Below are 18277 nucleotides of genomic sequence, written 5' to 3'. Positions count from 1 at the left end.
ACTGTTATTAACTATGTTTTATTTCCTCCAAGTAAAATTTTGTTACTTCTCCCCGACCTTACTGCTTGAAACAGAAATTCTCCTCTGTTCTCTCTTCTTCTCCTGGTGAAGAATTCCACATACCAGAAAAGATGATTCTGCACTCTGAGGGAACTGCCACCTCTTAAAATATGAATGACTTACAAAATAAGTTTAATTTTCCCTTGCACATCAAAAGTCTAGATGTGTAACAAAAAAATCTTTCACTGAATGCTTTCTAACATTTTTCTTTAAAAGTTATCAAACAAAATTTCACTAAAACAAATCCAGTATTTTCCTGTCATAGGCTAAAGCCTCATAGAGTTGTGCTCTCACACTGCGAATAGTCTCTCAATAAATAAAAATGACAGTTTTAGTTATCATATGGTACTTCAAGTTCCACCTGTCCTACAGGAGATTCACGTGCCATCAGGGAATTAAGATGCCACTTCACTTAGCAACCCTTATGTCATGCAAGGCTTTTTATTGTAGGTGGGTCAAAACATAAATCCACAGCACCCTTTTGTTTACTTCCAATTATATTAATCTCTCGCATCGCTAAGATTAACTTATCCTCCCACATATTATTCACACCTGTAGCCCTACAAAAACATGTAGACTGAAATCCTTAACCCACTAAAATTGCTGGGGGTTTTGCAGTGGACTTCCAGAGCTTGGATTTTCGTTTCCTTTCCCCAGCTAATATATTATTTCTTTGATTACTTTAAATCCAGTTGTTTCTTTTTCCGATCTTGCTGGGTTGAAAACACGTCTGAGGTGTAAAAGGATTAAGCTGTTTTTCTGTAATTTACAATGGTGCAAGATGGTTCCAGCACATTTGAGGCTAGAACGGTGTCTACGGTTATGTTTGCTTGGCAGTTCAGCATCTTAGAACTATCCCTGTTAAGTCTACAAAATTCAAATTGTCTGTTGCTGAAATAAACCCTCACAACCTACTGCTGTATATATAGCCCTTGGACTCTGTGTGAGACCAAATGACATTGCAGGTTTACTATTTCAAGGTAATTTGGTACAGGTTAAGTGAAACTCTAGAGTCAAATTGGTTCAAATATTAGTTCAAATGCAGTTTCACATTCTCTCACCTAACAAGGCAAAAATCCATACAGATAACAGTGGAATATCAAGCAAAAACCCATAGCTTGTTCCTTTGCTTTCCAAACCTGAAATCCGTTATCCAGAGATCCACCACTTAGTATAACACATACCAGAGTATAGTCTGAGCAGATGGTTCAAAGCTAACTGTCAATCCGTTTGCAGTTCAAAACAGTGGTGAACTACTCCAGCTGTTTTCCAGATCAAAAATATTATTGTCATTTTGCTATCGCTGCGTGCTGAGGGTTATGTAACAAAAATGCACATGTCCCTCTGCCTGGAATGCAATTAATTTCCTCCCTCCCCACTGAGAGTGGTAAGTAACAATTCAGACAGTCTGGATGCTTCAGTTTTGAGCATGGCCAGAGATGCAACCCTGGAATTGTTCCACGTGGTAACCCAGTATTTGTAACACGCCTCTTCTGGAGGTCTTACAGACAGGGTATATTTTGCAGTTTGGAAAAAAATAAACACTATCGTCCTGTTTATACATGACCTCTTACTGTCTGTAGGGTCCTATGAATGCTTTCCTGTAGTTCTTTAGTTTAACCATAGCCTTTGCTTTATGTTGGAATTTTAAGTATTATACATAAGTGCACTAACTAGATGAAGTAATTGCTTCTGATCTGAAATCAGCCACCATACTTGCCATATACTTTGGTATGCAAAAATAAGGCATTGTACACTATTAACTTTAAAACAGTGGCATAATCCCATCTCAAGTTACAAATATCCAAACGCTATGCAGGTGGTTAAGTTCAGACTCCATAATGCTTAACCATTTCATGCGATTTGCTTATATAAAAAGAACAACTGGAACTCTTTCGCTTAGAACAGCGTACTCAAGAAACAAAACTAACTTCCGCAATGCAATCTTTTCTACCATGTGCCTTTCATCTTTGTAAGTGCAGCTAACCCAGTGGTATTTATATATCAACTATAAGATCTTCAGGACATGAGCTGTCTTTCTATAAAATGTTTGCACTATACTTAACATCTCTCACTTGTTCCTGTGATATAAATACAATGGGGTGATCAGCCATACCTGAGGGTGTCAACTGAGATGAAACATTAACTTAACACTTAACTGCAGCAATTTCCTTTAATGTGTTATTACTTGGTTCAGCTTGTTCTGGATTTCTGGCATGGTTTACAGCTTACTTCGTAGGGAGCACCTGCAGTGGTTTTACTATTCTTACCTGGTTAAATAGGCCAGAGCCAGCTCAGATCCCGACTGCTTTTTGGGTTCCACCTTTTTAGTAGAGATTCCAGCTTCCCTCATCAGCTGTTTTTCCTTCTTCTTGCGCTCTTTTTTTAATTTTCTTTCCAGTTTCCTCCTTTCCTCTGCGGTAAGTTCTTCCTCTTCTTTTGTCACCTGAAATAATCAACATTTAAATAAAGTGTTTATATTTCTATAGGAAAGTGAACAAAATATGCATAAATGCAATTGAAGGGTACAGGTAATATTTAAAACCAGAAGCTTCAAGCTTCATAATTTTACTGTTCACTATACTTCCATCACCTCTCTACTCTGCTCAATTCACAGAACTGTAAATACTGCACTTGCAGAAATCTGTAGAATTGCCCTCTGTAGATGATTATACTGCTCTCAGCAGTACAGTAATGTGAGCACCTTCTAGCTATGTATTAAACATCATATCTCAAATTTGTTGTGCTGTTTGTTCTCCCATACTCAAACCTGAGGGGGGAATGCAAACAGCAGAGGCTGTTCCATAGTGTAGGGAGGGTATGGATTGTTTTTAGCATACACACATTTACGTAGAAGTAGGGTTTCCTTAAGATTCTTAGTTTCTGGGGCTGTTTGCTGTGTAACCTCACACCTCCCTGGACAGAGAAAACCTCTGTCTGCCACACAGGGGCTTCATCTCCATTATGCCAAAGGAGATGTGACAACTACCATTTTCATCCAAGACCTCTTGAAGATCCTTTAGCAATCTTGGGTAAACATATGCACGATCTTCAGTAAACATATACACATATATCCCACAAAAGTTAAAGTTGCTTTAGGTTTGCAGACAGAACAGTTAACTATTTACATCTAAAACCATATTACTATAAATACATGCATAAGCATACCCCAAATGAAAGTATTTCACACACAGATGAAGAGCATTAAATAGATACACTGAGTTTATCAGGGAAAATCCAGTGTGAGATCACACAGTGTAGAAATAAAATGTTGTTCCACAGCAAGATGAGATTGACTCCAGGGACTCCTAGACATCTGAGAGAGGTTCATTCATATCTTTCCAGGAAACAGTCTCACCGAATTGTTAAGTATCAACTAGAAGCATAAAAATTGCAGCTGGTCTAATACTAGATGGCTGTTTATTCAATGTCCTCCCCAAGATTTCCCTGAGAGAAAGATTTACTCTTTACAGAACCCTAACTACTCTGATGATCATCATACATAGACCTTCATGAAACCGTAGACAAAGTATTTTCTGGTTACCCAAACCCCTATGTACCTCGGGAAGCAGAAGGGATTTGGACACTATGAAGCCACCTCTTCTGTACAACCTCCCAGTAACAACTGAACAATGAAAAAAGTATGAAATTCTGCAAACAAGACTCTTATGCTGTATTGGTCTTGCTTTTAGGTATTTCCAAGTCCAAGATTAAAGGGGTGGTGCTAATTCTTAGCTTATATGATAGTTACAGATCTCACACAGTCCCAAATAAAACTTAGATACCTTCATCATGGTTTAAGGAACTGCTGCTTCTCAGCCACCTCCATGGGTCAGGCACTGCGATAAAATGCAGGCTAAAGGTATGCACAAGGACCATTTAAGTATCACCTTCTCTTCCAAGAACAGAAATCCAGTAGCAAAAGTACTAGACGTATTAGCTCTTGTGATGAGCTCGGGGGTTTTAGCTCCTGTTTGCTGTGCTATACTACTTCCCTACTATCATTTGTAGCCAAGTCAAAATTGCAAACATTGACACAATTCCAAATTATGGGCTCAGACTGGAATAGGTCGTCAGGCTCCCATTTTTTTACCTAACCCTATTTAGCACCTTCTGTCAAGATGGTTTAAACATCCTCCTCATGACATTTAATGAGAAGAGATGGGGCTGTGGACAACGCTGTGGAAACAGCGTTTGCAGTAAAGTGAAATGTGATAGAGATGCTGCCTAAGCAGTAACGATTTGTGAATGACTCCATTAATTAATCCACTTCCTCAGCAACAGTTGTACCGAGTTTGTTAAGACAACCTGAGCAAGGAACAGATTCCTGCAAGGCCAGGCTATATTTATAAGAAGATGGGGTCTCTGGGTAGGGAAAACCCACCCACCGACAGCAGTGGAAATGGCACGGATGTTAAGGTGGCCCAGGTGGATTTTGAAGCAGACTCCTATATGACAAGGACAGAAAAATGGGAGATTGCATGCAAGCGTTTGTTGAGTTATTTAAATCCATAATTCTTCTGCTGAAAATAAATAAAGTACACTTTCTGATGTTTCTGCCAAATCTGCATGCCCTCGGACACTTCAACTATTAGCTGATGAAGGTGGAGTATACAGAGACAAGTAAGGCAGTCCAGAGAGGCCACCCATGCCTATAGCAGCTGTATTAGCATCTCACATCCCAAGGCTGGGGAAGATAAAGGAGTCTAACTGCCACCAACATTTCCAAGAACGAGAATTACATTCACAGAGCAGACTTGGTTCAGGTCCAGCAGCTTTACTATATAGCATCGTACTTGCCAGGTGAGGTCCTCTGCTAGAGCATCAGAAACTCATGGAGGCCAAACTGAGTGCAGAAGAAACGCTGTTCCTCCTCTCTCTGCTCCCTCCTGACCTGTTCAAGGAACCCATAACTGAAACCTGAATGCACAAGATCAACTGCTTTACGGAAAGATTGGTTAAAACCGCTTTATAAACTCACAAATCCTTAGTGTTACATCAATTTGTGTTAGTCAAGTGCTTTCAAATGAAAATCCAGACATGGTGCTAAATAACATTATTCTTGCTGACATTCGAGCAAAGGATGGTTCAAGAAGACAATACCTGAACACAATCTTATTTGCCAAAGATACCTGCTGAGGACTAAACATTTGTTCAGTGTCAATTCATGTATCATCTAAGTTTACTCTGACTCATCTTTTCAACTTGCTGTTTTCAAAGACCAAAAAAGGGCAAGAAAGCAGAAATTAGAATAAATGGGAGTGGGACAGTAAAGAGGATTTGCCTTTTTTGTTTAAAATATTTTTTAGCTACTTCTGTGGAAAAGCCAGCATTCATGTGCAAACACATGCAAAAAAGCAACAGATGTTGCATTTGTATAGAAGACGTTTTATAACACATGCTGAGAATATAATAATATTTAGGGTGAAGGTAGGTACGTAATTGTTACACAGGAAACAACGTTTTCATTTGAAAAGCCACCCTGGTACTTACTAAAATAACAATCCAGCCACACAAAGCCCAGGAAAACACTGAGGGTGGTCATTTATAAAGTGTTTGTAAAAGATTACTACAGCAGCTGTCCAACAGACGACACACTACAGTTAATCTTCCTTTAAAAATAATGTAATGAATTTGTTTACTTTTCTGTGAGCCATGAAGCTTTCAAATAAAGTGACTGTAGCACATCATTAGAGCCAGTCTGATAAAGAGGCCTCTGCTTCTTCATACTTACAGTAAACACGTATCTCTGTACTTTCCCTTCCCCCCCACATTCCTCGCATTATAAAAAGCTTTTTATCCCCCTCCCCGGCTGCTCCATTAAAAACAAAACAAGTTGCTCCCTCCCTGTAGGTCCCAACGTGTAAATACCGAGCCCTAACAACATTTGTTTCCAGCATCGCAATTGATGCACCATCGGCTGGCTGAAACAAGGACATTGTTCTCCCTGCGGGGCTGGTGCTGTCCCGGGCGTGAAAGAGTCAGGATTTACAGCTGGAGGTACCTTCTGCTAGCCCACAGCATCATTCAAGGAAAATCGGATTCATCAGGCTTCTGTCTGGGACTCCCAGCACACATACTGTGAAAGAGATCACAACCTCACAGCTCAAACAACTCTTCTAGTTGCAACTCTACTTTTATCCATCCACGTCAACTTGATTAATCTAGTAGTACGTACCACCATCTGTCCTTGACTGGGTTTTAATTTGAAAGCCTCAAGTTTTATGTACTTCATAAAATACCTACACTTGGTGGTATATTCTCCACTGAATATACTCCACTGAGGGTAGTTTTATCGCAACATAAAAAACCCCAACACAACCAAAAACAACCTTCCCCAAAACCTGGGACTCGAAAGAAAACAAAACCAAACCTTCCACTGGAATTTAAAGCCTAGCTGTATTTATTTTAACTTGGATGACCTCTGTTATGATACTTTACTGATGCATCTCTCCTTTCTTTAACTCAACAGCCTTATTTTTTAATTTCTCCTTCCCTGAACCATTAGTGTGACTGTTTTCCTGAAAGATGTGTCCAGAGTTTGTGAGCCGTTTGGATTAAGAGTTTTAGTATTATGTCATTATTTAAATTAAAAAAACCCCAACCAACAGGACTTCATTGTTTTGAGGTCATAAATATTCCACGTTGTCTCCTTCTATATTTATAAAGTGACATCACAATTTGTAGTGCTACAATTTAGTCTTAACTACAACATTGTAAAGTCCCTATTTGAGCGTGTGAGACACTTGTTTATTGATGTGATAAATTTAAACCACATGCATACAGAAAAACACAACACTTGCTTATTTGCAAAGCCTGCTGAGAGCTACCACACCACCTTGGATTGTGGGCTCATTAGATCTCAATCTAAACAAGGTCAGGCTAGGTCAGTACACTTGAATGAATGACATTCAGAGGAGAGCCAGTGTTTTCTCGTGATTAAGGAGGTGGGAGTCTTCTATTTGGAAACTTTCCAGAAGGCCTCAAAAGGTGCTAAAAGGCATATTGCCACTGGATGCCACATTTTGAGTAAAAGACAGAACCCCAAGTCTTTAACACTTATGCTCATAAAAACCCATGTCATCTTTGCAAGGGCATGGAGATGTGAGCTCAGACATCTTTCAGCAAATTCCCAAAGTCCACACCATACCATGTCCATCTGCATGCGAAGTGCTGTGACTGCCCATACAGTGCCTTTCATCAATGCCAGGCTCTAAATTTCGGAATTGTACGCAAACATAGTAATATACTGTAAATAGTCTAAGACATCTGACTCAAAATATCTGGAGGCTTCAGCTGTGGCAGTTTTAGATACCAGTTAAAGTTTTCCATTTTTATTTGTAATCTGGAAATATTGCACAAATTGTAACATTTTGTAAGTGATCTTTAGAAATGAGTTTACCCATCATAAAAGGGGAGCCATCTCAAACAGAAGTAAAGCATTTAATACTGTAAAGCAGTCCTGCTAAGCAATTCAGAACAGTAAAAAAGTAACTATAACTGCAAAAGAAACTGGCAGAAAGATGTACCCAAGACAGGATTTCTTGGAGATACCTGACCCTTTTTTCTGCAGCAAGAGTGGCAAAACCAAACCGGTGGAGTTTTTCAGAGACTGCATCTGCATAAAATCTTATACTCTGAGGTGACTATGAACCATAATGGCTGGGCAACCAGTACCAAGATGGTATTAACAGCACACATATTGTGCTTCAGCAGAGCAGTAAGTGCATTTTTAAATTTGTTTCCAGATTTATAGGTACCCAAATGTCCTTGACTGCCTCATGCCTGAGTAGAATTGAAGACATCTTCTAAAGACTTCCATTCCTCCTCCTCACTCGTCACTGTTTCAAAGACTCCTACATTTGCATCCCTAGTTGTCTGTTGCCAACACAGAATAAGGTTGACAGTCAGAAACTCTGAAGAATTGCCACAATGAACCAAATACTCATTTATTACAAATCTGCCTTTGGGACTCGCCTGTGTAGGTCTGAAGTTTCCACCTGTTCAGGTGTTCGGCTTTGCTGCCAAACCTGTAGCAGCAACCACAGATCAGCCACAACACCAAATTTACTATTTCTTAGTACCAGTGAATCCAGCTCCTGCAAAAGCCAGTAGGCTTTTGTCCTTTTCTACCAGCACAGCAACACAAGTCTGTACAAGAGCAAAGCAAGCAACATCAGAAATTCGGAGGAATAAATTGTAACTCAACTAACAGCGACAAACGTGTAAAAAGGGCATCAAATTTTTGAACTCCAAAGAGAAAGATGGGGAAATGGACCATACGGCTTATTTCATAGTAGGAGCATTGTATCGCCTTGTTTGTTCATTAAGCTCATGTTATTTCATAACTTTTAACATAGAGAAATGTCAAAAGGTGCTTTGTTCACTGACCAAGGGCTGACGAGGAGCTACCAACCCGTCACGTAATGGATTCTGCTTACAAGTAGCCTTTTGCCCCAAAAATGCCCCGTGCACAATATCAGCATGTAAAACGTTCTGTTTCTGTCTTACACAATACATACGAACCCAGATAAATAACTGGCCATCTGCCAGCTCAAAAACAAAAAGCGGAATCTATAAATACAGTTCAAAACCTATAAAGAAGAAAGGCTGGCAAATCCTTAGATGCAAAGTTCGTAAAAGAAAGACTGACAAATGATTTACTATCAGAGGCTTGCCAAAGAACTGTGCTACAACTACAGCTATAGAATTTGCATAAAATAGTTCATGGCCATATTGAATTTAAATAACTATTTTCTATCATTTAGCACCTTATGAAAAGTAGCAGTATGACCAGAGAGGGCATATGAAATTTCATTACCATGCAGAAAGCAAATTTTGAATGAAAAGTAACATTTGTAGAAGTATACCTCCTTACATCATGTCTGTAGCACTTACAGAGGAAGATTTTTTTTTAAATTATACATTGCTCAAAGAAAAAATTAAAATTTTTCATAAAAGGTAGGTGGTTTTAGAATCTCAATTCCTCACAACAAAACCACTGGGAGTAACTTACAATAAGTTGATTTGGAAAGGTTTCTGTAGACGCAAGCCAGGCAGAAAAGCCTCAGACAAGTTCTGCAAGAAGCCAGATTTAAAAAAGAACAAGCTTTTTATCTTTCTGATCCAGGAAAGGATTCTCCTAGTGCCTGTGTAAATGTTTTTTACAAAAGAAAAAAGCAGCCTTGTGTACACAGCTATAATATCTCATAAGCACAAGGGATCAGGTAGCACCCTAAATTTGCAGCTGTAATTTAGAATAGATGCACCTTTATTAGCTTGAAACTGGGCTTAATTTGCAACTATGTGATCTTTACATATTTCATAGATTTACAGCCAATTCTGAAGAGCACATAAAGTGTTATCATTAAGAACTGCTGAATAAGAAGAAATTGAACAATTTACCAAATTAAATGAAAGCATTTATAGGCACATGGAACAATACGATTTACAGAACCTAGCTCACTGAATTCCACTTTATAGATTGTTTGCTCCTGTAAAATACATACTGTAGTAGATTAAGTTCTAAGGCATAAATTAGTACCGTATTTTATTTCTCATTTTTCTTCACCAGTATCACAGTCCTGAATACAACAGAAATATTTAAGACAACACCGCGACTGCAGGCTTGGAGAATGCAGTTTTGCTTCATTTGCAACTACAGCACTGCCAGGAATTTTCACATATTTGTCGAAGGATTTTGCTTACTCTCTTACCCTTAATTAAACCACGTTAACCAATCAGCAGAAGATGGAATTAAAAAAAAAAAAGGAACCCCCTTGGAAATAATTTGTATCCACATCCCTGTGGCTTACACACAGCCCTTTTAACCCCTCCCCAGAAACGCACAGAGGAATTTTAATAGAAGGAGCACGAGACAGTCGCAGCACTCGGCATTTTCATCGCCACCAAAGTCGTCCCCTTTAGGGGTGCTGACAATTTCTTCCAAAGCTTAAAAAGGCTTTAGGCTGCAAGAGGAGGTAGAAGCACAGCATAGGCTGTTCTGAAATCCTTGCTGGAGGATTAAAAAAAAAATAAATAAATAAAATAAAACAACCCCAAACCACGAGCTCGATCTCCTCCAATGAAAGAGGTACCACAGGGTGTAGGCAGGTTGCCAGGCGAGCTCGGCAGCGTGACCGCACTGCATTGAGTTTCTTTAATGAAAGCCAGGAAAGAACACATTACACAGTGTTTCTTCTGAGAACCAGCTAGCCTCCAGTGATTGAAATCAATAAAAACAGTCGGCAAGGGGCCCAGTGGGGGAAGAGAGAAATCTCCACTACAGCATTCAGTTTGCTTTCCACTTTCTCCCTCCCCCCCTAAAGTTAAACTCTGAAGATCACCATGACAAGCTACTTCGCTTCCAGCGCTGGGAAGACGCTGGTGGGGATTTAAAGGAAGCGAGCGCTCTCCTTCGCCTCCCTGCTTCGCTCCCCCCCGCCCCGGCGCGAAGGAAATGAAAGGCTTGTTTGGAATCTGAATCCTGCCTGGAAAAACTTCATCGGACAAGTGCATCGTTCTGCATTTCAGGAAAGGGATGGATTTTACAGTCAGAGAATGCTAAAAGGTGAGAAGGGAAAGAAAAAGCAGGAATCTGATTCAGCCAGAGCCCCCGTACAGGCTAGGATGCCCACCACGGCGGAGGGGACCTCTGGAACCGCGGGAAGGACTGCAAGCAAGTGCCTGAAATTGGCACGATCCACATCCTAAAGCAGCCGAAACGTTAGGGAACACGTGACCGACGCACCGACCCAGGTAAGCAGAACCCGCTTTTAACAATTCCGTGTACCGCGTCCGAAATCAGAGCGAGACCCTTCTGCTTCAGCCTCTGCAGATTGCCCCATGTCCTTCCTCATTAACCTCACGCAAGTTAACACTAAGCTTGTCCCGTCTGAAAATCGTGTCGGGCCACTAATCCTCACTGAACTATAAAACACGCACAAAGGCCCTTTGTTTACCATTTTTGCGTTGAATTTGCTAGTTGACAAGGTAGGACGGGGCCATTGCGTAAGCGCAGCCCCTCCAGGAGCTCACGCTCCTGGTCCAGGAGGGCCCGCTCTGAGTAAGGAAACACGGCTGACACCGCACGCTGGAGCCGACTGTGATCTGAGAGAGTGCCAGTAATGAATTTCTAATATGGTCCATATTTATCTATTTTATTTATATATTTTAATCACCATAGCAGCCACATACAGTACATACTTGCAGAGTTCCATGTGCTGATCTGTACTACAAATTACAGCAACTTGCATGCACAGGGGCTCGCCCGATTGTTTTGTCGAAAAGAACTTTGCAATTACTTGTTAATACAGCCAAGGGGGATTTCCGGCACATTGTTTAGGAATGACCAACATAGGTTTACCCAGCACGTGTATATTCTGCCATTACCCTAATGCATGCAGTTTTTACACAGACACTCCTATAAAAATGGGCAAGACACAGATCGCAGCTGTAGATCACAACATTCTTCTCAAGTTTTTGGCCAACTTCAGATGATTTATCTAGACTTCAGTGAGACACAAAAGGTGAAATCAAAGCCTGCCTTTTGCAAGGCAAGCAAAAACGATGATAGCTACATCCTTTTTCCAGCAGTGGCAGGAATTCAGCAGAACAGATAATAAATAGGTGCCTGTGGAGCAAGAGCAACCATGCTTGCTCCCCCGTGCTGGTCATCGTTAGATGTTGACAGCAACACACACACTCACTGCCAGAGAAGGCTGGGGAGGGACTGGATGCCTCCACTTCCACTCAATGTTTGGGCACCACATTATCCCAAAACCTGTAGGGTACGTAGTCTGGATGACTCCGATGGTAGAGAGAAGAGACTTCCCACCACCTCCTCCATTTCAGTACCGGCAGAGAGAACGCAAGAATTTAGTACAGCAAGTGCACACGTATTTCTGCAGGTGCAATGTTGCTCTTTCTTTGGAAAATGCAGCCTTTTAAGAGTGATTTTACTATTTTCGCATCACATGGAAATGGAAATGAACCCCACACTTGAAGAGTGCCCTGGAGAACACCTCCATGGCAAAAGTAAGGGACTGTTATTTTTGCACAGAAGTTTAAGCATTTTTAAAGCATGAACTGTTCTGATCAAGCTATGAAAATAGCCAAGGCAATATTTAAATAGTAAGAAGTTTTTACGCTGATTTTATCAGTCCAGTTTTGAACTCTTCACACAAAACAGTTGCAAAATTATAGCTGAAGATGTAATTAAAGAACAATAATTTACAATAAAAAAGCAAAGCTGTGATTCATAATCGAATATGGCCCGATATGAGTTTTTGGGCATATCCACAGACCCACGATTCACCTTTTCAAAATCTGTTCCATGTTTTGCCTCTCCCTGCACAGATCCTTTGGAGAAATGACAGCACCTTCATAGTTCAGGAATCACAGCAATCACTCCCACACCAATCAACAAGTCTGTTTTGCACTGCTCTTGAAGCTAAATTTAACCTTATGCAGAGGAACTCACTGAAGTCTTTACTTAAAATTTCAAACAAGGAAAGCTTAGGTGGGACTTAGACAATGCATATCATTTGTACCAATGTTCTCAAGCTCAAATGATACTCCTCCCCATTACTCCCTCAGCAGAAAATATAAATATTATCTTTAAAGCAGAGTGCAGGGTATTTGAGTTCATAGTAATGAATTTTTCAGAAGCTAAGCAGTATGAGTTTCCACAGTATTTACTGTTAATGGAACGTGTTCTTTTCAAACACACAACATAGAAAAAAAAGTATTTCCTCTCATTCAGAAGTTTTGACCAAATACAGATATTCTAGCAGTCATACCACAAGGCAAGACTTGTCAAAGATTTTCAGTTACGCCAATGTTATTAAAGCAGACTCCCTGAACAGTGACCCAGTCCTTCGGCCTCTTCCTTTAGAGTATGGAGATCTGGAAGAATCCCACGTTGCTTTGCTGAGTTGGATACAACAAAACAGAACTAATGGGAACCTATTTCTCACATTTCCACTAGTCTTGATAGTCCCATATCATCGGGAGTACTTCATCCTCAACAACAAATCACATCTTCAGCACAGTCAAGAGTTCCTAATAGTTCATGCCAATGTCCTTACAGCAACATATGTTGGTAAAAGAGCTTTTTGAAAACAGTATATAAGGTTTTGTAACAGTCAGCAAAGTAGATGAAATGATTCTAAAGGTGGAAGGACAAACATTTTGTTTTAATCTCGCCTATCTAAATCTTTATGAAGGGAAAGATCTGGGATTCCACAAAACAAGTGGAATGGCTATTCAAAAAATGCTGAAATTCAACAATAGAAGTGCAAACATCAGGGTCTGCTAAACACCTGGATAGCCCATCTTGGGTGAAACACAATACTTGTGTCTGCACTGGTGGAAAAAGTGTTGCCATCCCTTTCCAATGAACGTGATCTGACACTTCTTGAATACTCTAAAGCTTTCAAGGTATCTCCTTTCTTATTCACACCAGTGGTTCATGTTCACAGTACTGGATTCATTCAGCTGCGTATATTTAGTTTGCTGAAATTGACAGCTTCTCTGTAACATACCCATTCTGACTCAAAAATGGAACACAATTAAGCATACAGTTGGAGAAGGTACATTTTTCCCCATCTATGGGAAAGACTAGTGAAGCAGAAGACTAATTATTAAATGAAAAAAATAAATGGTTATCAATCCCTAGGAAAGGTGGCTTTCCCTACAATTCAAACAGGAATCCTTATGTTTGACTTAGGAAGACATTTTTTGTTAAAAACAAAAAAGCCATCAAAACCTGTAGAAAAACTTCAGACCTCTTTACCAAGAAGTTGTCATTACCTCCAGAGTTCAACAGGATGTATATCTAGAGGGAATTAATGTCCTGGTGTATATACACTCTACTTTCAAACCCTCTGTATTCTCCGAGACCTCAACAAAACTTCTATTCATTAATTTATTATTAAATAAAACTAGCATCACTTGTAGCTTGCTATACTAAGATCTTTTAAAAAAACTAGCTAAATATTCCAGAATGTATTTCATACATACACACATTTATATACACTCAACTGCACACACACATGTATGCAGAAACAGGCAATTTTCAATTTGTGATGAACAAGACCCAAAAGGAGACACTCAATAAAAGGGAGTGGGCAGGAATAATTTCTTTAGCAGAATGTGTTCGTGATTCAACAATCCTAAAATAGGCAACCACAGCAACACCCAGAACACAGGCAGGCCCTCAACTGTACCATGACAACTGAGCGTAAAGCTATCAACAACCTCAACCCATGTTTTGCCACTTGATTTGCTTTACAATAGGATAAATGGTTTGGGAGACAGAGAATTGGACCCTAAGTTTGGTTATGAAGAGAGAGACATCTTAACACAAAATAAGGAATGAATATGATGGACATTACAGATTTTTGCATTTGACTTTATGCCCAATGATAACCAGAGATGAGTGACTTAGACTGTGACAGTTAATTTCTGTGAAGTGATTATTCTTGTAAATATATGTAATTTCCATGAATAGACCTTTGAACACCTGTATGCAGAATCTGAACCCGTTTAAAGAAACAAGTACTATAAAGCACCACTTGTATGTCATCTACAGTTCAGTTCCCACTGAACATCTTATCCTAAGGAGTTTTATCTCAAGGAGGAAGGTAAAGAAATAAAGTTTCTAAGACTTGCACGAATTACACGATCTAGCTTTCCTTCAGGTCTGCTTGCTGTTCTTCCAATCACAATGATCAAGTGCAAGTAGTACTGTCTCATTAAACATGACTGGTAGGAAGAAAGAATTTGAATATATTGTTTGTCAGTTTGAAATGGTCTCCTGAAAGTTCCTTAAGAAAATGTCATCCATATTTTCATCATTTTGAAAGTCGCTGAAATTAAAGTACAATCCATTCCCCAAATCCCATTTATTTAGCAACGGTTTACATGCTTTCTGTTCTTGTGAGCTCACCGATAACTATACACCTATGATACTAACTCTTAAGCTCTCCAGATTTATCACACAGCCCTGGAATACTGAAATGACATCTGGTTTTTATAGCATCAGGTGTGCCCTCATTATGCTTTTGTGAGGCAGAGCAGAAAATTGAAAAACAATTATGATTTAAGACCCTAAATTAAAACCTGTCGACTGTTTAGTAAAAATACTCCATAAAACCTGTTTGTATTTCAACAGACCACACTGAAGGATATCATTGTAAAAGCAGCACAAAAGACGGTGTTGGTGGTGTTTGCTTATTTTGGAATTAAGGAACATAGCAAGTTATCCTAAAATAAAGTTGTATTAATCTACATTTCAATAATAAGTAGCTTACACATATCTATAAAATACATACTATAATTTACATGGATTGAATTTACAACTCATGTTAGTTTCAAAGTCAAGTTTACATGCAGAAGTTACATTTTACATCTTTGACAAACCAAATATAAACACAACAGAAAATGCTAGTTGCCCACATGATTTTAAAATGAAGTATAAAATAGAGTGGATAATTACAGATAGAATAACATGTAAAATACAAGAAAGCACGGACCAACGGACTAACAAGAGGATTAAGTTTATCACATACCTGTTCTGTTATCATGTCATTTTGCAGGGATCAAAAGAAAGGAAAGTTTTAAGGTAGGAACAACAAGCAACTTCTTCATTGCACACAGGGCAGCCCAGCAAAAAGCACTGGAGATGGTCATTCGAAAATGCAGACCGCCAAAGGTAAATGTTTGAATTGTTAGTGAAAGAAGAGTCAAGATTTCCATAGCGCATACAGGATAATGGCTAGGGTGGGAACAGATTGCAAAGCTTTGAAAGTGAAGGAGTTTATGCCTGGCAGAAGGAAAGGAGACCAAAGGAAGAGAGAGATTAATAGGAAATGGAAGGTCCATCTCAAGGGAGATTCTGATCTTCAGGAAATTTTTAAATAATTTTAACTGTTCTGGAAAAAAGCCAAGACATCAGAATTCTTTTTTGAATGGCAACAGAAAAGCTTTATATTTTTTTTTACTTGCCAACAATACAACATACTTTGAAACAGAAAAATCAAAGTAAAACCAAAATTAAAATGAAGATTCTACCTTAACATGAGACGTTCCGGTATTATGAATGTGAAATGAGAAAGCAGATGTCACACTTCTCTGTTGAAGATTAAATTTAAAGTCAAGATGTCTCCTAAAACACTTTACATAAAATTGCAATCTCCAAAAGAAAAAAAACAACACAAGTTTGACAAAGAAATTTTCTCATTTTTTCCTTTTCTTTTTTTAAACTTTGTTTAGAAATGAGTACTTTCCCTTGGAATACTGGGAGCTAAAATCATACTGGAATGTCATAAGGTAGAAATGGAGAGACGACCTCCTGCCAGTGATGCAGGCAGCATAGTTACTGAAATGTGAAGTCAAGGAGAATAGGGAACACTGGAAAAGTTAGAGAAGCCAGGAAAATCAGCGCCTGTTTTTCTTTCAAGATAGCAAAGACAAAACACTGTAGTTCCTGCACAGGATTCTTCCAGATTCTCTGAATGAACTCTTCATTTATTTAATGCTTTCATAAAGTCTGTCATTGACCCTTAAAAACTTCTATTAATTGACTCCAAAAATTCTAAAGCAGTTTTGAAGCACTGACTTATCTCCCACTGTACATGACCAACCAGGCATCCAGTAACAATAAGAGGTGCAAATTCATGATTAATTCCAACTTTCAAGTTATAAGCAGGAGCATGATTCATACTTTTCCTGGCTTTGAAAATGTTTACAGCAGTATTTTTTTTTTTTACTTCTACACCCAGATCTTGCTATGATTAGATTTGGGATACAACTGGAAATGAAAGATAATAATCTGATTCTTCAAACACTCTTGACAACTTTCATGGCAGGAAGTATGGTTCATGTTGGCAGTTTTAAGCCAAACTTTGCAACTTGCCCAAAGTAACATAAATTTAAACCAATTGTGGAACTTCTCAGCTTAAAAATTTCTAGCTTTCAGGCACATGTTCAGCACAACAATATATCATAGAACAACATTTTCTCCTTTCATACAGTATGTATTCATTTTTACATACATAAAATCAAAAGGGGTTACAGCTCCTAGAGCCTCCAACTGGATAAACATTCCCAAACTATTTTGTTTTGTATACATTTTTGCATGTCAGCTCTTTTGCACATTTATGTGTCTGCCCGACGTAGCTGCAATTAGCACGGCCCAATGTGGCAAACAGAGCGGCCAGCCATTGCTTCCTGCAGCCCACCCAGGGGCTTTTGCACTCCCTGTCCCTTGCAGGGAGCCCTCGGCTCAGGAAATACGGCAACAAAGCCTAAAGCGCCGTTGTGCTTGGCAACATGACGGAGAGAGTTCTTCAACAAGGTGGAAACGCTGCTCAGAGATTAAAAAAAAAATTAAAAATTAAAAAAAAAAAAAAAATCAAAGAACCTTAAAGAATTAGCTATGATGCTATTCTGTCCCCAAAGGTGATACAGCTCCTCTCTCGTTCTAGATTTGTCACATCAACATTTACATAATTTGATTAAGAACTTGATATCTTAAATCCACTATACCTTATGAACAGTAGGACTAGAAAATCTGAAACAAATACATGAAACCACCTGGGCAATATTGCAGAGTTTTCTGCACCCGGACCCAGCAGGAAGGCCATGAGAGGTGACCCTCGTGCAGAATGACGATAGACCTGGGCCCTACAACTTCCACGCAATGTAAAGCTGAGCTTAGCTGCCAGGGGAATTCTGCAGGAGTGAAACATAGCAAGCAAAACTCCAAGTAGTAGGTAATACAGTTTGTGTAACATTTTTCAACTCTCAGCTGGTAGTGATTTTAGGGAATCCGAGAGTTCAGAAAGGTACCATACTGTGTTTTAACTACGGTAATCAACATAACTAACAGTTCTGGTCTATGCTTTCTAAAGCTTAGATGTACGATACAATTCTAGTTGCAGTCAGGCTTTCTAATTTTCATATGTTTTTACGCATCAGCAGAGCCTTCTATTACTACACTGCTAGGCTAGCCTTGGCCAAGGGCGAGATGTTGTGGTTGGCAGATCTTATACATTCGTTTATCTAATGACTAATTTGAGATGCAATTTCATAATTACTTTGAAGATTCCTGCTGCTCTAAAGAAGGCCATGGGACTTACTCTAATGACCAGCCCAAAGAAGAATGGTGATACACACTGGAGAATTCAAACGGCACACAAAATAGAGCAAAAAA

The 18277-nt window shown here is 39.2% G+C and overlaps 2 protein-coding genes across 8 annotated transcripts in view; one reads left to right on the top strand and one right to left on the bottom strand.

Annotated features, from left to right (window-relative positions):
• The window catches only part of C25H7orf50 (chromosome 25 C7orf50 homolog), a 135315-nt gene that overhangs the window by 25269 nt on the left and 91769 nt on the right, over positions 1-18277 (bottom strand). For all 5 annotated transcript variants that reach the window (XM_030001677.2, XM_030001679.2, XM_030001681.2 and 2 more), the window contains one exon: positions 2331-2506. In XM_030001677.2, coding sequence (XP_029857537.1) covers positions 2331-2506 — 176 coding nt within the window. The remainder of the gene's footprint in view (positions 1-2330; positions 2507-18277) is intronic.
• The window catches only part of GPR146 (G protein-coupled receptor 146), a 75995-nt gene continuing 67655 nt past the window's right edge, over positions 9938-18277 (top strand). For 2 of the 3 annotated variants that reach the window (XM_030001675.2, XM_030001673.2), the window contains exon 1: positions 10138-10818. The gene's annotated coding sequence lies outside the window, so the exon portion shown is untranslated. Of the gene's footprint in view, positions 10819-18277 lie in introns of all 3 variants that reach the window. The other variant, XM_030001672.1, reaches the window with a different exon arrangement.

The sequence above is a fragment of the Aquila chrysaetos genome, chromosome 25 (genome assembly GCF_900496995.4).
Source record: "Aquila chrysaetos chrysaetos chromosome 25, bAquChr1.4, whole genome shotgun sequence".
In the NCBI taxonomy this organism is placed as follows: domain Eukaryota; kingdom Metazoa; phylum Chordata; class Aves; order Accipitriformes; family Accipitridae; genus Aquila; species Aquila chrysaetos.
This window is presented reverse-complemented; position numbering and strand designations above follow the sequence as displayed.